General features: G+C 53.8%; 5 protein-coding genes across 7 annotated transcripts; 2 read left to right on the top strand and 3 right to left on the bottom strand.

Moving 5' to 3' along the window:
• Window positions 1-44: 44 nt before the first annotated feature.
• gh13-3 (glycosyl hydrolase family 13-3) lies at window positions 45-2,686 on the bottom strand. Its single transcript, XM_958117.3, has 3 exons — window positions 1,284-2,686; window positions 1,077-1,226; window positions 45-862 (listed from the first exon to the last, which is right to left on the bottom strand). Exons 1-3 carry the CDS (start codon window positions 2,181-2,183, stop codon window positions 290-292), a joined length of 1,623 nt encoding a protein of 540 aa, XP_963210.3. The 5' UTR covers window positions 2,184-2,686; the 3' UTR covers window positions 45-289.
• A 460-nt stretch (window positions 2,687-3,146) lies between these two features.
• On the bottom strand, window positions 3,147-6,597 carry NCU09485 (chaperone dnaK). Its single transcript, XM_958116.3, has one exon. It carries the CDS (start codon window positions 6,333-6,335, stop codon window positions 3,318-3,320), a length of 3,018 nt encoding a protein of 1,005 aa, XP_963209.1. The 5' UTR covers window positions 6,336-6,597; the 3' UTR covers window positions 3,147-3,317.
• Window positions 6,598-8,240: 1,643 nt separating this feature from the next.
• Window positions 8,241-10,218, top strand: NCU09484 (hypothetical protein; the record flags this gene model as incomplete). Its single annotated transcript, XM_958115.2, has 2 exons — window positions 8,241-8,773; window positions 8,846-10,218. Coding segments are annotated over 2 exons (1,675 nt in total), but the record flags the coding sequence as incomplete, so codon positions are not given.
• NCU09483 lies at window positions 10,192-12,382 on the bottom strand. Of its 3 annotated transcripts, none has more exons than XM_011395340.1 (4): window positions 12,105-12,382; window positions 11,740-11,892; window positions 11,438-11,670; window positions 10,192-11,248 (listed from the first exon to the last, which is right to left on the bottom strand). In XM_011395340.1, the coding sequence occupies exons 1-4, from the start codon at window positions 12,206-12,208 to the stop codon at window positions 11,223-11,225; spliced, it is 516 nt and encodes a 171-aa protein (XP_011393642.1). In that variant the 5' UTR covers window positions 12,209-12,382; the 3' UTR covers window positions 10,192-11,222. The 3 variants fall into 3 exon arrangements, with proteins under 3 accessions (XP_011393642.1, XP_011393640.1, XP_011393641.1); XM_011395338.1 differs by having other exon boundaries at window positions 10,245-11,248; window positions 11,591-11,670; window positions 12,105-12,288; XM_011395339.1 differs by having other exon boundaries at window positions 10,245-11,670; window positions 12,105-12,266.
• Window positions 12,383-14,456: 2,074 nt separating this feature from the next.
• Window positions 14,457-19,245, top strand: NCU09482 (hypothetical protein). The gene is made up of 2 exons (XM_958113.3): window positions 14,457-14,812; window positions 15,069-19,245. The coding sequence occupies exon 2, from the start codon at window positions 15,144-15,146 to the stop codon at window positions 19,065-19,067; it is 3,924 nt and encodes a 1,307-aa protein (XP_963206.2). The 5' UTR covers window positions 14,457-14,812; window positions 15,069-15,143; the 3' UTR covers window positions 19,068-19,245.
• Window positions 19,246-19,647: the final 402 nt, after the last annotated feature.

Genomic DNA, 19,647 nt, shown 5'->3' with positions numbered 1-19,647 from the left:
CGAACGTTGCTGTCGACACTCAGATGGCTCTCGGTGGAGAGGGCTGGAGGAGAAAACTGACGTTGATAGCAATAGAAACTGACTTCCTCACTTTGTTGTTTGATGGACTGCCTCGATCTTTGTGCCTAACATGCCTCCACGATTCGAACAATCTTTTGCACTCATGTCTTTCAGGATTTGTTGTTTCACATCCTTCCCATTCATCCATCGCCCTTTCTCCGATATCCTTTTATGTATTTCCGTCGCACCCCTTCCATTAGAGGCACCCCAAGTTTGCAGTCCCTCAACCTCACTTGGCAGTAGAGGCAGCATATATGTCGAAGTCAAACTGAGTCTCGAACTCGTCCCTGCCCTTCGCCCCTTCCCAAACCCAAACACTCACACTACAACCACCACATCTGAACTCCGCCCATCCGTTTTCCCCTATCGTGACCACCTCCTTCCTCCACTCCAACACATCCGTCCACTGTTGGCCAGCGCATTCCACGCCCACAAACATCCACTTCCACCCCTCTCCCGCATTACTCATCACCACCGCGCATTTATCCTTTTTGTCCCACGTCCCGTGACGGACCCAGCCGATGCAGGTGGGATAGTCAAAATAGTCCGTCTGCGGTCCATACGCATATAGCTTTCTGGCCAGAAGAAGCTTAGGGATGATAGTCACAGGACCGCTGGTTGGTCTGGTGGGAGACGGGTTATCAGACGTAGGGGTGCAAAGACCGTACAGGTCGCCGTAGAAGATGCAGGGGTAGCCGGCTTCACGGATGAGAATGAGGGCGTAGCCGAGGGGGAGGAACCAGGGAGTTATGGGGACGTGGAGAGCTTGGAGCGGTTGGGTGTCGTGATTTTGAACGAGTGTCTGTTACAGGGTGCTGTTAGCGGATGTTGTGTTTTATTGGGAAGGATGAGGAAGGTAGGTTCGGAAGGGTGGGACATAAGAGAAGGGTGAAACTAGAAGTAAATAGCGAGGTCGTGGGGATGGCACATGGAAGATCAGAGGATGTAAGAATATAGAGGCAAGAAAGGAAAAGGGAGCAAAGACGGAGAGTGAAGAAGAGAAAACGAGAACATGCCACAGCGCAGACGGGAGCTTTTTGCACCAGCGTGTCGTCAAACACTTTCCTCAGATCAGCAGAGACACTCGTGCTGATTTCACCAAAGTTGTAGACCAAGGGTGCATCAAACAGCGAGAACTTGTGGTCCATCCGGTCGAGATAATCAGTCTATCGCAAGTTAGTGATACAGTTACGCCACTGTCGACAAGTTCAGCAACAACATACCATGCTCTGTAAAGAATCCTTCCAAAACTCGCCCACCAAGAACCATCCCTCGCCAAATTCTCCATCAAGCATTTTCACGAATTTCTTCAAGAAACTCTCACTGAAATGCTTGACGGCATCAAATCTGATTCCCTTGATTGAGACCTCTTTTGCCAGCCACCGCCCCCAGTTCAGCACATCGTCCACCACCTCCGGATGACTGTAATCCACATCACACCCCATCAGATAATCGTAATTGCCCTTTTCACCATCAACATCCTCAGGACTCTTGGCCCACCCTTGGCTTTGCTCCCCCAAAATCTGGTAGATAGTCCCCGCCTTGCCCGGATCGTCGGCGTTGAAGTCGACACCGGAGAAGTGGTACCAGTGGTATTTCATCGTGCTTTCTTGATCTCCGCGACCAGGGAAGTCAAAGCCCACCCAGGCGTCGATCTCGTACTCCCCACTTACTCTCACCCTCCGATCGTTGGCATCCACTTCAACAGCCTTGCACCGCTCGCGGTGGTCAGCACCAAAGCGATGGTTGAGGACCGCATCCCAGTAGAGTCCTACGCCGTACTCTTTACCCTTCCGGGCCAGCTCCAGAAGTTGAGCCTTGGTCCCCCACTTGGTGGCCACGGAACCCTTCTGATCGAACTCACCCAGATCATAGAGGTCATAGATGTCGTAGCCATTGGACTGAGGTGAGGTGGCTCGGCAGGAGGGTGGGATCCAAAGGGAAGAGATTCCATGCTGGGAGAGTTGAGGGATCTGAGAAGACAGACGAAGGAAGTGGGCGTGATCAGGGGGGGTGTACCATTCGAAGGCCTGGAGGAGGGTAGCATTTTGGGGGGTAGGGTTCTGTTGCGGTTCCTGAGCTTGAGCCGGGGCTGGGGATGGAAGTTGGAAGTTGTCACCCATTTCGAGGTTTTGGGTGGTCGGGTTGAAGATGTGGGAGTTAACAGAGAATGGAAACTTTGGTCTTGAGGTGCTATCAGGTGGAGATATTTAGGTATTCTTGTTGTCTAGGTGAGATGAGACGGAGAACAAAGATAAGGATGAAGAAGAGGGATCAAAGGACTGGAGTCGAGGATGATGATGATACCTAGTTATGATGAAAGGAATATGACCATGAGGCTGAGATGTCAGCAAGAGCCACATGGACTCTTGCCCGACTTCAGGCCTCGACTACCCGACCAGAACAGTCAGAATCGTGCCATGCAAAGCATCGACGATGGTTCGGTACCTCCACGCATCATGATTGGTTCAAGAAGCGAAGAGCTGCGCCGGGCGACAGCCGATGGCTGAAAATGACGAGCGGGCATGCTGATAATGACCGTTCAGGAGATAGGATTATTCATTTTCATTCAGACATCGATGGCTCTTTTGGCTTGTTTTTCACAGAGAAAACGTGAAAAGTCGGGGAGAAGATTATGGGTAGGGGTGATGGAGGAAGGAAGAACGACGGGATGGTCGTCGACGAAAGTCCAATGACGCTTGGAGTATGCGGGGGCATCTCATCCGACGGCAGGCAGCACTAACAGCGGGTCTTTAGCGCGTCTTCAGCGGGAAAGCTCCAAGATCTGCCCAGTTTTGCAAAGTACCCTAGACAGGCAGGACTTTTCCACTTCCTCCTGCTTGTCACAGAGACACACCACTCCAGGTCTCAATAGCATCATCAACTGCAGGTCCCGTCGGTTTTAACCAGCCGCACTTTGTGGGATTACTGGATACTTAGTTCTTCAAGTAAGTTCCGTGCCGTGACGATTGATGTCCGGGTAATTTAGAGGTTTCTAAACACCCCCGTTTTGAACAGGCAGGGTTCAGTACATGCAACTTGCGATCATGACCCACGGGCATGAAGCTCGACGGTAATGGAAAAGACCACCTGGAAAGCAATTGTTCGTTTTTGTAACATCTGTAAATATCTAGGTAGATACAAAAATGACGCCAAGATTGCAATCCCTATAATCACGTTGATAAATCTATGGATCTGTAAACGCCAGAACACGCTTTGCTGCTAAAACACACACGTCACCTGCATCATGCCCCATTTTAAAGCTCCTCATGCTTGACCGGCTCCTCCTTGCTCTCCCTCTCTCCCTTTTGAGCCTTGGCCTCCTCCTTGGCCTTCTCGTCCGCCATAACCTTTCTCAACATCTCCTCAATTTCCTCATCACTGACCGTTTCCTTGGCCGGCTTTTCACCCGCCTTGGTGCCCTTTCCATTCTTCTTGCCGCCCGCCTTGCTTCCAGACGCCTTGGCCTTTCCATTCGTCTTTCCGCCCTTGCCCTTCGCCTGCGTCTTCTCAAAGTTCTTTACCCCCTTCATGGCCAACGCCATACCCGCCTTATCCAACTTCTCCCTTCTCTCCAAAAGGTCCTTGACTGTCAATACGGGGTCATCAGTGGGTCCCAACTTCTCCTGCTCAGCAACCTTCGACTCCAACCAGGTGGAGATGGAAGTATACAGATCCTCAGATTCCTTGAGGTCCTCGAGGGTGTAAAGAGGGGGAACGGGACCAAGTTCCTTCTCCAAAAACTTCATGGGGTCCTCGCGGGTGGCGGTGGTGGTGGAGGCATCGTCTTCTAGGCCGTCGAAATCGCCGGTAGCGGAAGAAGCCGGGGCTGTGGTAGAGGAGGAAGAGGTAGCAGTCGACGACGAAGCGGAGGCGCTAGCGGAGGCGGAAGCGTGGAAGGTATCGTACGCATCAATCTTTTCCCTGATGTCCTTGACGAATTTGTTGGTGTTGTCGAGAGCATCCTGCAATCCCTTGAGAATTTCAGGTCTCTTCTCCGCTTCCTCCGCCCTCTTGAGGACGGGATCAACAATGTTTTGGAGCTCATTGAGCTTGGCCTTGAATTCCTCGCGAGTGGCATCGGCGCCGTCGCCGTAGAGCCAGTCGCTGACCTCGTCCTTCTTTTGCTGAAGAGCCTCACGCTCGGAAGCGCTGGAGTGCGCAATGAAAGACTCGCGGTCCAGAATGTCGCTGATCTTGTAAGTGTAGGCTTCGAGCTGGTTGAGCGCTTCCTCGCGGAGTTGGCGGGTGCGGTCGGAGGCGGCGAAGGACTTGAGACGGTCCTTGAGGGCTTGGATGGAGGCCTTGGAAAGGAGAGAGGTGGGGCCAGTGGGGGTGAGGGTGAAATCAACATTAATCTGAACGAGTTGCTTCTTCTTGGGCTCACTGGGCTTGGTCTCGGCAGAGGCGGATGCAGCGGCCGAAGAAGAGGTGCTAGTAGATGATTCGGTGGACGCAGAAGCAGAATCCTCCTCGCCCTCAGTCTTGTCCTTCTTGCCAAAACCAAAGAGATTCTTGACGCCGTCGACAAAACCGTCCTTCTCCGGCTCATCAGCCTCGCACTCAACGGCGGCCTTGGTAACATCAACTTCGCCGTTCTCGCTGAGAAGACGAACGCCAACCTTGAACTTGATATCGGCCTTTTCGCACTTGTGCTTTTCCACCAACGCCTCTACGGAGGCAGTCAAGTTCTTGGTGGTGAACACCTTGGTGTCAAGTTCGGCACCGTCCACCAACTGGTAGAAGCTGACGGACAAGTCCTGGACATTGTTGAAGGTGACCTCCTTCGCGGGCGCTCCCAATGGCGAGGTGGCGATCCACAGACGCTGGTGCTTGGGCTTTCCCTCGTCATTCTTCCACTTCATTCCGGCGGGGTAATAGGCAATATCAGTGATCTTGATCTCCTTCACCCTGAAGCTGGGTGAAAGCTCAGCAGCGCGGAAACCAGCACCGAAAACGGCGGCTTCGTCCGAGTTGACGTTGGTGCGGATCTTGTCGGCTCCTCCAAGGAAGCTCTCAAGCTCTTTCTGGACGAAGGGGGTGCGCGTGGCACCGCCGTGGAGGATAACAGAGTCGAGATCCTTGATTTGCAGACCGGCCATGCTAAGAGCATTTTTGACCGCGGCGCTGACGCGCTGGGCGTGGGTGGCCGCCATCTCTTCAAACTCGGCGCGAGTGATCTTGTACTTGAAGTCGACATCATCATACAAGCCCTCAAAAGAAGCCTGAGTGTTCTGATTGGCGGAGAGAACGTGTCTCAGGCGCTCAGCCTCCTTGGTCAGCTTGGCGATGGTGCGGCCGTGGGACTTGACGGCCTCGAGGGTGACGCCGGCCTTTTTCGCCGTGGGCGACTCGACGAATTGGCGGATCATGTCGTCAACGATAAGATAGTTGAGGGCGTCACCGCCGAGAGTGCGGTCCCAGCCACTGCCGAGGACAGAAACCTCCTGGACAGTCTTGTTGAACTTGCCGACATCCTTGACGGTGCGCGACTGCATTGAGAGGACGGTGGCCTTGGTGGAACCGGCGCCCATGTCGAAGACCAGGTGGTGCTCGGCCTTCGCGCCCTTGTTAACGTTGGGGAACTGGCGGGTGGTAGCATAGTTGAGGCCGACAGCGAGACCGTCGGAGACAAGAGAGAGGACCTTGAGACCCGCCAATTCGGCAGACAGCTCGACGGCGCGCTTCTCCTCGGTGGTGTAGAAGGGCGGGACGGTGATGACGACGGAGCGCACAGAGCTACCAGGACCAGCAAGAGCCTCGGCATTGGCGCGAACGCTCTGAAGTTCCATGGCCAGCAACTCCTCGACCAGCCAAGCCTCCTCCTCTGCAGTGAAAGCACCGGCGCTCTTGAAGGCCGCAGATCCCTTTGCCTTGTGCGCCTCCAATTTCAGGGAAGGGTGCCTCTCGGCGTATTCTCTAACTTGGGCACTGCCAGTGGGGAGGCCAAGGATGGCCTTGAGGTTCGGGTAAACGTCGCCGGGGAATCGAGGGGCGATGGCCATGGCGTCGGAGCCATACTCGCGCTCGGGATAGGCGCCCTTCTTGGGGCCATTGGAGGAGGGCTTGAAGGCGACAGCCGAGATCTCTTTACGACGGGAGTCTTTGGTCAGGACGATTTCGAGGGGGATGCCAGGTTTGACGAGGGCGGCCTTGATGTACTCGGTGCCCAGATCAACACCCAGAACAGCCGAGACTGCAAAGACATGGGCGGAGAAGAGGAAGATGGCGGAGAGGAAGATCCTCAAGGGTGATAGTGTTGACACCCGCGCCATGGTGGGCGTTTTGTGTGTGTGTTTGCGTTGTGTATGCGGTGGGGGGTTCTCGATCGGTATGCGGTGTCGAGCGGGTGTGTGGAGGTGTAAAGATGAGAAGAAATAAAAGACTCTTCAAGGAGTGGCGGGGACTAAAAGAGGCATTCCGTCTGCAGACAGAACAACAAAGTGGCCTCAAGTGGTGAAGATGCTGTGTTGTCTTTCTGGTTGGAATTCGGAGGGGAGCTGCCGTTATGTTGTACGTAGCGGTAGCGGGCAGCGCTGGCGGCAGGCATTCCATGTTTCAGCACTAATTGATACCTGTTCTTATCGAAAGGACAGCTGTGAGGTCGAGTGTCCACTCATGAAGCTTGGATCTGACCAATGGGATGCTCTTCTTTCCTGCTGGGTCCATGTTACTGTTAGCCTATCATTAGGTAGCTGGTAAAGTGCCTGTTGTTCTGGGCGCCCAGCAACTGCGAAACTTCGAGATAAATTGACTTGTCGTTGTGACATTCCCTGATTCCCATGAAGATGTCAGTTCGCACCAAACTTCTGCAATAGCTTCATTCATGCTGTTGTTGTCGTCGAGCCTTGTTCTAATCTCTACTTTGATTAGCAGATACGTCCATGCGGAGACTTCCGCAAGTCTGATGTCATGTAATCAGAAAAGATGTGTGTCCACATCTGGAAGGATCCGCTCCGGATGCCAAGCCCGTGTCCGTGTCCGTGTCCATCCGCCGAGCTACCGGCAACAGACCCACTTTCACGGCGCCGGTTTTACAGTGCGGGACGGAACTGCCCTAGACTTTGCATTTACTCCAGGTGAGTGACTGTCACACATCTGTGCTTCATCCATTTGATCTGGGTCCTCTAACCGGGCATCTTGGACCGTGAGTAACACTCTCGAAGGAAGGATGTGGCTCCTTCTTCTGTGTTACTACATGTGTGTTTCGAGATGGGACAGTTGGGGGTCACTCCTCTCTTACACCAGCAATATGAGCTGTACAACAAACTCGTGGGAAGGTATAGGTGACATCTCTTCTTGTCTGGATGTGATGTCCTGTTGACCACTAGTACACGGAAGTTTTCGTGGTAGGCGTCTCGTGTCGAACCGAACTTCCACTGAGACTGGCTCACCAATCTGGCTCACACATTCTGTGGATCGAGATTCTTTTTCTACCATGTTGCTGGGCTAGTATCGAGTACAAACAAAATGCGCCCAAGAAAGTTCTTAAGCATGTGGTCCGTTAGTGCAATTGGAAGGTCTTTATGTTTTAAAGCATATTCGTGAGTAAGGACCGTACCGACCATTTGGAAACAATGATATATTTCAGCTGATTCTGGTGAGGGCTGTTCCTTTTTTTTCTCTTTTTTTCTTTTTTGTTTTTTTTTGTTTCTACCCTGAAAGTACTGGGTGGTGAGATCGAAACTGGCGAGAACCCTGACGGTCCTCTTATCATTGCCCGCAATTTGATCCGATGTATCAAGTCCAAAGTCGCTCCGCGAAGACCAGACTTCTCCGCTTGAAGAAGGGCGAGCAGACTGGACATCGCCAATTAAATCAAAACTTGGACGAACACGTATTATGTGTCACTTTCAATCCATCGGATATTTTCCATTTTGTGATCGCTTCTGTGACCACATGGTTCACTTGAACGGCGTTCGTGTACAAGTCGGGTGTAGCTACTACCTACCTCTACACGTAGAATAAAAGGGTAGCTATAGTGGGGGCAGCCACACTCGAGATCTCAATTTCTTACAACTTCCTCTGTCAAGGTCAAGTGGAAAGTGGGAAGAGAATCGTTCCTTCCATCATCACCCAAAGGGGGTAGTTCCACGCACATTACAAATATTCTTTCCAACTTGAACCTTGTCCAGATCCCGAACTTCGACCTCAACAAACCCCCAAATCCACACAGCGAGGATGGAGTTCAGCATCTTTATCTCGGCGCTCGTCTTCCTCGCGGCTCACTCCCTCGCCGCCGTGGTTTCGCCCGGCTTACCTCATTCTCAACATTATTATTCCCGCCGTGACCCGAAGTCAGCGGCATCATTCTCACTTGCGGCTCACTACAACGATGCCTTCCACTCTGCCCATCATGATCAACCCTCGAACCAAGGTCTTGCATCCTACTACCGTTCCCTCTCTCGGTTGCCCAACATCAACCTAGACTCCATCCCCTTAGGTCTCAAGAGGGTCGTCTCCGGCAAACCCAAAGGCTCCAGCAGTAGTCTCCCCGCCACCCCCTTCTGGGAAGAGCGCGAGTATCTCACCCCACTCACCGTCGGTACTCCTCCGCAGACGGTTGTCGTTAATATCGACACCGGTTCCATCAGTTTATGGCTATTGAGCTCAGAGACCTTCATCGCCAACAAGACGCTGCGGGTCTTGTACGATATTGGCAAGTCGACAACGGCGGAGAAGGTTGTTAATGCTTCTTGGGCTACGCATTATGGTACGTCGCGCCTTTCCTTTTCGATCTTTTCCCGTTCTGGCTGGGTGATGACTGACACAGCAAACAAAACAGAGGATGGAAGCTACGCCGCTGGAAATGTGTACCACGACACCCTCTGCTTGGGCAATGTTGAACTTCCCAAGGCCGTCATACAAAGTGCTCTCGAAGTTAGCCTCGACCTCGCCTCAGACCTCGCCATTTCCGGCATCATGGGTCTAGCCTACAACATGTCGAGCGATGTGCACCCCTTGGGCACGGAGACGACCGTCTTGGAGCAAATCTTCGAGCGATTGGACCAGCCTCTAATGACCATCGATCTGCGCACCCACGCCAACGGGACTTACACCTTCGGATCAATCCCGGCTTCCATTCCCGCGACAGCTGGGAAAAAGGGAAGAGCACCCTACAAGGGAGAAATCAACTACTACCCCCTCAGCCCTAGCCCGTACTGGCAAACCACCTACGCCTTCTTCTCCATCGCCAATAGCACCTACCAATCGCCGTGGATGAACGCGGGCGGTCTCGAGGACGCCGATACTGAGCCCCCTACTCGGCTCACTCCCACATCCTCGACCTCCCCCCCTACAACTACCTCCACCGACTTCCTGCCAGATCCAAATTTTCCAGCCACGCAGCCCCTGCTCGCACGTGAAGCTATCATCGACACGGGTACTTCCAACATCATGCTCCCTGACGCCATCGTCAAAAGTTACTACGCCCACGTTCCCGGCGCCGTGTTCCGCACCGAGTACAACACCTGGACGTTCCCTTGCGATTTGAAGGTTCCTGTTCATACGCGGTCTGGTCCGCCTCCTACTAGTGCTGATTCTAGTGATGAAGAGAAGATGAAGCCCGAGCCCGTGCTCCCGGATCTGAAAATTGCCTTTGGCCGCGAAAAGGGTGGTTGGCACGCCACCATTCCCGGAGCGCTGTTCAACTACTCTGTGATTGAGGTTAAGGAGGGTCACGGAGGCTCTTCTTCCACTACTGCTGTGCGTCCTGCTTCATTGGAGAGGTTTGTTGGTGGCGATGGTAGGGACGACATGGCGGAGAAAGAGGACGACAACGAGCCGACAATGATCACCACATGCATGGGTGGTATTCAGAACAACATGGACATGGATATCTCTGTTCTTGGAGATATCTTCCTTAAGGCTGTCTTTGTTGTGCTGGACATGAGAGGACGGGTGGGTTTTGCTGATAAGGAGCTGTAGTTCCTCGGTAGCTCAGGTTCCTTAGGTCTCGGGCCTTATGAGGGCGACTGTTGCGCTCGAGACAAGGTTTGGTCGTTTGACGGAGTCATGAGTGTCTGGAGTTGGTATTATTACCCCTGGTTCTTCACGCGATTGACCCCTTTAATATCTTCAGCAAGTAGGTATAAGCCCCTCTTCCAGTGTTCGGGCGTAGTTAGACCGGTAGCTTGAATTAATTCCTTCCCATTCCAGTTGTTGATTTGTATGGACCTAGCCATCACCGTGATAGGTATACCTACGAATTTCTGTCAGTGAATGACCTCCTCTCTTAACGTGCGTCTAGAAGCACAAAACAGAGGAGTCAGGGGCAATTTTGCCATTGTCATCCCTTACCGAACCCCTTGCGAATAGCACACATCTAAGGGAGCGGGAATGGTTCCCTTCAAGTTACAATCTCTGTTCCGGACATGGTACAATATATCCAACCTACAGATGCAACTGAACTACCGTGAAATCCTAGACAAATGTCGTGTCTGTAGTTACAGGACATGTGAACCCTCCAAGAGCCGTTGCAGTCATCCTTTGTGCTGCTCTCCCTTCTCCAATCCCTTACGTCCCATGCAAATGCCCCTTCTCCAGGCGATTTGGCCAACCCTGAACCCTTCATCCAACCGTCCTGCCCCAGGACACCAAACCGGCGAGAACGATCGTTGTTGGCCTTGTGTAGAGGCAAAAGTGCAAGCGAGTGGATGATTATTAATGTTATGACGTCCTGGTATCTGAGGGTCGAAAGCCAAAACTCCGTGAACCGGGCCATGGTCATGGTAGAGTCCTTCTTTTGTCGCTTCCTTGACAGCATTCCTGGAGTAGGGTTTCCTCAAGACCTGGAATATTGCGAAGCGCAGTCATAGTAGTCGAGAAAGAGTGGACGTCTCCATTTCGTTGGAAGAAAGGCATTCGACTGGCATTGGCCCGGTCGGCGGCGAAGAAAGTATTAAAATTGTAGTAGTGCTGATATAGCGTGTCGTGGTATTCGTATTTCGCCGTCTATCATGGATCCGGTTCTCCGGGATTCGCCAACGGCTTGATGGGCTGTCGTGTGACCCTCCCGGTTGTTGTCACTCCCCGGCAAATCTCAGTAGATGTCGTCATTTGTTGTAATGCGCAATTCCGATCCCTCCTCCACCCTCCGTGCTGCCGACAAGGTTGAGGAGACATTGGGGGTATCTCTCGAATTCAAAGTAGTGTGGAGGTACTCAGTGGCCTCGCTCGCGATCACCGTCTGGATTAGGGGCCACAAGGACAAAGTCAGTATAACTGGAGGTCTCGGATACGGTTTGGATGGATATCATGGATGCTGCGTCATCTCCGGAGGAAGCACATGTAGCGACGTGGAAGAATGGCTGTTCAGACGGTCGGGGTGCTCTTGGTGTTCGGGGGCTAGCGGGCTCGATCGGGGAATCCAATTCACCTTCACTTCCTATCGGGGTAGGCGGCATCGCCCCGGAACCTGGCGCCTGCTGGCTCTGTCTCATGGTCCCTGGCCTGCTCTTGACGTGTTGGGTCTGGGTGTGGATCTGTGATGGCTGTGCTGAGCTGCCGACAGCAGCTGCTGGGTACTGACTCTTGAGTTTCTCCTCCATCTCACGGATACGCGCCTCGAGGGCTTCGAGTTCAGACGTCTTTTTGTCGACTTCTTGCTTTCTGTTGCCACCCAAAAAGGTAGACGGGTTAGCGAATGGGTGCTAGCAGGGGCTGTAGAAGTATGCGAACCGGGTATCGAGATCGATGTCAATCGTGGCGCTGGCTTTGGCGTTGGCGTTGGCGGAGACTGACCGCTTGTCGACCTGGTCGTCGAGGTCGGTGATGTCCTTGTCGATGCGGAAAATGTCCATCAGCTCTTGGGAGAAGTTGCGCGCAATGGTGCTGTCATTTTGTTTGCCATGTTAGTCCACTGTCATGTTTGGTGCTTCTTTCCATGTTTATCGCCGCGCCATGATACTTAATGCCGGGCTTGTGGTTTATGCAAGGTACCGAGCGGGACGTTTGGCGTGCTTGCCGTGGTGGGTAGAACATGGAATGACGGGTGGGCACTGTATCGCATAATAAGAAAGGGGATAAGGAATTTGGGAACGCACGATTGCGGGCGACGGCCATTGGGCTTCCAGTCGCGGTCAAGCTCCTCGTCGGTCATGTTGTTATGGGTGGTGGTGGTGGTTGTGGTAGCAGTGGTGGAAGACATGATGATTTCTCGAGTATAGGATAGCAGAAGAGCAGAGGACGGAAGAAATCAAGAAGGCGACGGAACAAAGGATGGACGGCAAGGAGGAGTTGTCAAAGGATGAAATAGACAAACGGAAATGGTTAATCAATTGCAAGGAAATGTATACGAACGGAGGATGCATGTGCCCTGTCGGTGTTAATGTCACCGTCTGCAGTGCCCTTAATTAGCGTGGGACTTGGCGGTACAACGCCCGGAGTACCTAACATTTTTTTCGTTCCAACAAGGTGAGCAAGGGTCCCAGCTGTCTGGCAAAAGCGGCCAGCTGCATTTCACAAGTACCTATACCTCGCTCCAAAAGGCAGGACAAAGTGGAATACTAGCGCCTGTCATGGATTTTGTCTCTGACTTGCCCGCTCTTGGGCATCTCCTGACACTAACAACTCGGTCAGGAGTTCTGTTCCTCTGAGTGGTTGAAGGGACGGCAATGCACGACACCAGGACCCCTTTGACTCCTTGGACTGGCCCTACGATGGAGATTATCGGTTTGCCCGGTGGGTACTGGTCACCCGCTCAGGGCCACTACTGACTTCATCTCCCCTCCGCTATTGTAGTGAGGGGATGGAGGGTACGTACAGATTAAGGGGGCAACATCCGGGGAGTCAACGTTGAACCTTACAACCACGGAGAACACCTCAGTTCCTGGTGACGGAACTGTCGATACTTCCACATGACACACACAAAACCAGAATCCAGAAGAACAGACACGTGGGCAGGGGCACAAAATGAAACACTTATCCCGGTGTCCAGATCATACAGGCTAGCATCCTGACACCAGAGCGTCATCCATTGTAAAGAGCGGGGACAAGGGAACCTCTGAAGGATTAGACATTGCCGCCGTCCTGGCTTCCTACAAAATCCCAACCACAATCTTTATAAACCTGAATTATGGATATCGCCAGTACCTGCCTTGGTGTTACCTACCTAGGTACCTCTATGCACCGAGTGGTGCAGCGAGGTAGGCAGGCACGTAAACCGACATCTGCAAAAAAAGGCTGCGCCTGCGGGGCCGCTTTGAGGTACCATAGTAGAGGTATGCATGCACACTGCAACTCTCACTTCCAGTCAGGTTCCCCCCTGGCAGAAGCAAGCAGGGCATGTTTTTTATGCTCGGACACCACTTCCACACCACCGACACCATGACAGACTCAACGCCAGTCCTCTACCCGAAAGCTGCCCGAAAAATGCGCGAACACGGGTTCCTGAGGCCCCATAGAGGTAACCTACGGTACGTGGACAACTTGGAGGCACATACCGTAGAGGTGGTCGACTCGGCACCCTGGTACCTCATACACCTCAGTTCAGGTAATACTACTGATTTGGTTGCTACCTAGCTCGAAAGCTCTGCTTAACTTTTCCAAAGATTTCCCATCTCATCCATACCGATATAGTTTGCTCCATGAGTGTCTCGATAGTGTCCTTGTGAGGCTTTGGAACGGATTGGGATAGCGGATAGATCTTGTCTCGGGTACTAGGTATGAGTGCTAAGCTAACAAGAAACCACACGAAAATCAAAATTGGTGGTCACATAGACCACCCACTCATGCACAGAAGTGGTGTCCCAGTCGACGATCACGGCAACGAGGTGGAGATCATTCGATCTCAACTCATCAAGGAAGGTTACATGGCGAGGTCCATCACCATTTAACATATTTCTTGAGAAAATAACTTCAAAGTGCAACTGCTTGGCCTTTTCTAGTCAAGATGAAAGCAGACAATGCATGGTGATACGAGCAGGTACTGATCCAGTCATGGGTCAATGTACACCTTGTTGCGCCGTCCAAGGCTGAAACGTGGGCCGGAGCGCATCCCCAGACTCTCCGGATGCTCCCGGGCTCCCGGGGAACACCCCACAAGCGAACCCGGAGATCTCGCCGGGCGGAGACTATGACCAGGCCGATAAGAACCGGACCCCCTGGTTTCCTGATTTTCGGAGCCGAGTCACGTGGCGGGAGAATCTAGCGTTACAATAAATGCTCCCGAATCCATACTAAACTGGGGATATCTTGTGATCGCTGAAGAAGCAAGCTTCGTTGCTCTTTACCCCGGCAACAATCGATCGAACCCCCAGCACTGGACCGCGTTGCATTTGTCGAGCACTGACTGACAGTTGAGCGACACACAATTCTCCAGCCCAAGGAGGCAAGGGGACGACCGCTCCCGCTCCAAGTTTCAACCGCAACCATCGCAACCACATTCGGCCCGCCATTCGCCTGCAGCAAACCGAGATTCAGCGACACACCTTTTTTGGGGTTTTTTTTTTTTTTTTTTTTTCCCTTCCCGAGCCAAGAGATCAACTACTTTACCACGACAGGCCACGATCCGACTCCCGATAGACGAGCGATCACACGTGATAGCCAACCAAAGCGATTTTGAGATTTGCAAGATCACCCCCCCAAAAAAAAATCATTGGCATCGATTTCCGAGTCCGCGCAAACAGACATTACATCGAGAAGCCATCTTCGCAACCAAAAGGCGGCTTCATATCACCACATGCGGCGACCTGATTCGCATTTACCTACCCCAATTGAGATCGCTGCCCGGCGTGTTGGATAAAGGCTGCCGGTATGTCAACTCAAGATGCCCATGGGAGACGCGACCCCCAAAGTGCGACGCGCGAGCGGGGGGCGCTGCATCGCGTTTAGTGGCTTGATTATAGTGGTCGGCCCCGAGCCTGGGGGGTGCATTTCTCCCGTCTGGTGCTCTGGTCAAACAACCTCAATGCCCCAAGTGGAAGCTCAAGAAATGCGACCACGCCACGAATACCTAGTCACCTACCAGATACTTCCCTTTACTTGACACAAGTCACTGACCATCCCAGATCGTGGCGCCGATTCACCTTCTTCCGCAACGGCGTGACAGTCCCCTCGATCTCCGGCGAGGTGGAGTCTGGGGCATGACTACCACGAGCCGCGACGCTTACACTCCCCTCGAATCGCTGTTCCTGCTCCGCGGCATCGCCAAACACGGTCTCGACCAGCAGGCCTTCCACCGCATCGCCGACCTTCTTCAGCAGAACCACCTCATCAAGCTTGCTCCCTCGTACGATGCCGCGAGACTGAGGCCCGAGCCTCTCCAGGAGCTCTTCCTCCACCTGCTATGGGACGAGCTGAAGCAAGAGCACGACACCCCAGGCCCCAAACCCGATGGAGATCTGTCTCCGAACTCGAAACGGCGACGCTTGCAGCCCCCGCCGCTGCCCACTCTGAGGGAGGCCCATCAATATGTGCCCAAGATCGAAAGCCTCTACCGGAAACTCGAGCAGACCTACGTCAACCAGACTCTCCAGGAGATTGACCAGTACGAGAGACACTATGACCGGCTTCAAACGGAGGTGCGGGTGCTAGAGCAGGCAGTTGCCCGGGACGAGGAGCAGGAGAGGAGGCAAAAGATTCCAGATGGTCTACCGGCTCAGGACGGTCCCGTGGCACATAAGCAAAGTCCGGCTTTGGGTTCGGTTCCCAGTCCAGTTGCCGTTCAGGGTCCCGGGGCTAGGTTGCCGAATGGCGCCAGTCACGGTCCTTCGCCAGTTGCTTCACCGCGGATCGCTTCACCACGACTACCGCCTCCGCAATCTCAGTCTCCCCGTACTCCTTCGACTCCCCAGCTACCGATACCTACTCCTCCTCCCCCTCCTCCTCCTCCTCCTCCCCCGCCGCCGCCGCCGCCGCCGCCGATTCCACCGCAGCTACCGCCCCAGGTATCCGCTCATATACCGCCACGGCCCGAGGTCGCTCGTCATGCGAGCGTGCCGTCTCCCACGACTCAGCTACCGCCAGTCAGGTCGAGTCCCGCACCGTTGCCTCCTACTACGCTGCCTCCGACTCTACCCCCGACTACAACGGCAGCATTGCAGCCACAGCTGGTGAGCTCTCCGCGGTTGGGACATCACAACATTCCTCGGGGTCCGATTACGTCCGGTCCTGGTTCTCCAAGGCCTATGACTGCCGGTGGTGGGATACCGCATGTCCTTCAACCCCCAGCTTCGTTCTCCCAGGCGCCTCCTCAGCCACCTCAGCCACCCAAGCCTTCGACTCCTACCGGAGGACTGCCACGACTAGACAGCATTGCAGGACCTTCGAGACAGTCTCCGGTTCTTCAGACTGCTCATCACCCTGCAACTACTCTCCCTCAGCCACAGCCACTGATCCCTGGACAGGCACAGGGTGGGCAACTCAAATGGGAGCCTCCATATCAACCACAAGCTGGCCATCGTCCTATCTTGGGCCCTGGACAGCAACATCCCCATTACAGCCCTGTATCACAACCTGTCCAGCCGCTGCACTCGCCTAGGCTGCCTTCGCATCCGCCACCTCAGCAGGTACAGCAACATGCAGTGGTAACAAGGCCACCCCAGCCGCCACCTATGAAGCCGCAGGTCTTGATACCTCCTCAGACTGGCCAACATTATGCTCCTCCTTTGCAGCCGGCGCCTAATAGGGCCATGTCCGACTCACCTGGTCCGAGTCCTGTTCGGCAACCGGTGGCTTCTAATGCGGCTACGGGAATACCCAGGGCTAATTACCAGCAACATCCCTCGCCATATCCTCCATATCATCTTCCCCAGCATCTGCAGCAGGGTGCTGCGGTTTCTTCACCGCCGCAATCGCCGTCTGCGATTCCACCGAGACTTACTCATGGGTTGGCTGCTCCTCAGCAGCAACGATCGCCTCCGCCGCTGCAGCCACAACAGCAGCAGTCGCCTCAACATCAACCTCAGGCGCTACAGGCTCCTCCGCCGTTCAGCCAGCCGGTTACGACGTCTATGGCCCCGTCGCCGTCTTTGGCACCTATTCAGTCGGAGGTACAGAGGGCTTATCCTTCGCCATACCCACCTCAGCTACCGCAGCCTTCTCATCCACCACAGGCACATCCGCCGCAAGCGCCTCATCCGCCTCAAGTGCCGCATCAACACCCGCCTCAGGCACACCAAGTTCCTCAGGTGCCCCAAGCATCACAGGCTCCTCAACCTCATGTTTCACGGGCACCACAGGTTCATCCGACGCCGCATCTACCGCATCCACCGCAGGCTCCCTTGCCCCAGGTTACTCAAGCTCAATCACCGCGGATTCCCCCGATCACTCATGCTCCTCAGCCACCGGTCACCCATGCGCCGCATGTAGCACATCCACCGCAACAGCAACAACAACCACAACAGCAGCAACAACCACAACAACCACAACAACCACAACAACCACAGCCCCCGATCTCACAACACAGGCCACGCTCGCAATCTGCCGCGACAACTTATTCCGGACCCCGGTTCAGCCCCATCACTTCAGTCACTACTACTCTGGTACCTCCCGCAAGACTGGGTCTCGGCACTGGCACCAAGTGGGTGTCTGCAGCTAGTGCGTCTACCCCAAAGCTACCTGATGTCCGGTCTGGCGGAGATGATATTCGGCCTCCTGCGTTTGAGCCACTTAGTCCTGTACAGCAGCCTGCGGTTTTGCCAACGGCCAGGCAAGATGCAGCCAGACCTTCTCCGGCTCGACAGCCGACGAATGAAACGTCTCGAGCTAGGGGAAGCATCCCTCTCGTGGGTCCCCAACCTACCCCGGCGTCACAGGCTCGTCAGCAAGCAGCTCAGAAGGTATCAAAGCCACTGGATAAACCAACAGCTTCTGAACAACCCAGCACGGTGAAGGAAATCGCTAAAGAATCCGCCAAGGAGCCTGAGCCAGCCACCAGTGTTAAGAATGAGGTGGACACGCCCCGGGCTACAATGGACACGGGTGATACGACAGCAGACGAGAGTGTCGCTGGCAAGCGTCAAGCAGCTCGCCAGGCGAAGCGTAAACGGGATGAGCTGTCACCCACTCCGGCTGCCACTCCCGCCGAAGCCACTCCCAACGGCAACGCAACCCCTGCCAACGAAAAATCCCAACAAGAAACACTCGCGACGGCGTCAGCCGCACCACCGGACGCACACAGAGTCCTTTGGAGCCGCGGTTTCCACAAAGTTAGTGCCTCTGCCATGGAACAAATCGTTCGCCATCGCTCTGCCAACATGTTTGCGGCGCCCATCCGCGAGAAAGACGCTCCCGGTTATCATAAGGTGATACTGCAGCCTCAAGACCTTAAATCCATCCGGGCCGCCATCGCCCACGGCAACCGTTCCGCCACCCAAGCTGCCGCTGCCCTACCGGGTGGAGACCCGGGACATATGCTGGTCTGGCTACCGCAAATGGAAGAGCTCGTCCCCCCTAGGGGCATCATCAACACGGCCCAGCTGGACCGCGAGCTGGCGCACATGTTTAGCAACGCCATCATGTACAACCCAGATCGCTGGCACGGACCTGGGAGTTCCTTCCTAGCGGAAAGAGAGGAAAGGACTGATGATAACAATCAGCCAGGTGGGCACGGTCACGGTCATCCAGGGGATGTGCTGGGATACAAGGTGGACGAGTTCGGCGTGGTAAAAGATGCGAGGGCAATGTTTTCCGAGGCCGATTCGCTGTTGGCGGACTTGAGGGTTGCGGAGGATGGGAGGGTCAAGTCGATGATGGAGGACGGGACGCTGCAGAAGATGCCGTCGGTGAATGGAAGTCAGAATCATTCCAGGCAGGCGAGTAAGGGGGGTGAGAAAGCTGAAGAAGAGCAGAAAGACAAGGATAAGCCTAGTGGTGACGGTGATAAGGAGAAAGACAAGGATGGTGATGTATCAATGATCGGCGATAAGGAGGAGGAGGCACAAGCGGATGGGAAGGTTGATGAGGAAGGGGATGGAGAAGGGACGGCGACTGAGACTGAAACCGCTGGTGGGAGCAATGGTAATCCAAGCAAGCGGAGGAGGGTGACAAGAGGGGAGAAGGGTTGATATGTTGGTGCATAAGGACGATGTTGAAGAGTATCTGTCTAAAACAGAAAATTTGTGGCTGTAATGATCATCGCACAATATTTCGCTATTACTCCCCCTCTGTTTAGATGTTGGTCTATGTCTAGACTTTATGTATTGCTAAGTTGATCTCCATATCAGAAATAAACAAAGTTAGCAACTTCATAACGATCACTCCAACTTCTTTGCTCTGCAACTCTCCTTCCTTTTCTTGGTTCGAATTTTTCGGGGAAAAAAAAACCAAATTCGATTTGTAATGATTTCTTCTTTCTAACGTTAACGTCAAAAACCGGACCCAACTATATGGAATGGAGTATGATTACCACTAAACTAACTCCACCATATGTACTCAGTTGATTTGGGCTCATCAAGCCAGAACACTTCGTGGCTTCGTAACAGGACTTGAGGGATCTAACTTGGTGCAACTTCATGACCTCCTACTGTACCATTTGATACCTTCAATTTCATTCTATGTCATTGAAGAATATGTATCCAATCTTGATTGCCATGATGCATTCTTACCTCTACCTTGTTACCTATCTTTCTCTTCTTTGTTTCTTGC

The sequence above is a fragment of the Neurospora crassa genome, linkage group II (assembly GCF_000182925.2).
Source record: "Neurospora crassa OR74A linkage group II, whole genome shotgun sequence".
NCBI classification, from domain to species: Eukaryota; Fungi; Ascomycota; class Sordariomycetes; order Sordariales; family Sordariaceae; genus Neurospora; species Neurospora crassa.
The sequence above is the reverse complement of the archived record's forward strand: the minus strand, read 5'-3'. Positions and strand labels throughout refer to the sequence as shown.

Coding starts and splice junctions, on each gene's coding strand:
- gh13-3 (XM_958117.3), bottom strand. CDS start 2,183: ATGGGTGACAACTTCCAACTTCCATCCCCAGCCCCGGCTCAAGCTCAG. Junction 1,227..1,283: donor AGGATTCTTTACAGAGCATG/GTATGTTGTTGC, acceptor AACTTGCGATAG/ACTGATTATCTCGACCGGAT. Junction 863..1,076: donor AAGCTCCCGTCTGCGCTGTG/GCATGTTCTCGT, acceptor ACCCTGTAACAG/ACACTCGTTCAAAATCACGA.
- NCU09485 (XM_958116.3), bottom strand. CDS start 6,335: ATGGCGCGGGTGTCAACACTATCACCCTTGAGGATCTTCCTCTCCGCC.
- NCU09483 (XM_011395339.1), bottom strand. CDS start 12,208: ATGTCTTCCACCACTGCTACCACAACCACCACCACCACCCATAACAAC. Junction 11,893..12,104: donor AATGGCCGTCGCCCGCAATC/GTGCGTTCCCAA, acceptor ACAAAATGACAG/CACCATTGCGCGCAACTTCT. Junction 11,671..11,739: donor GACATCGATCTCGATACCCG/GTTCGCATACTT, acceptor GGGTGGCAACAG/AAAGCAAGAAGTCGACAAAA.
- NCU09482 (XM_958113.3), top strand. CDS start 15,144: ATGACTACCACGAGCCGCGACGCTTACACTCCCCTCGAATCGCTGTTC.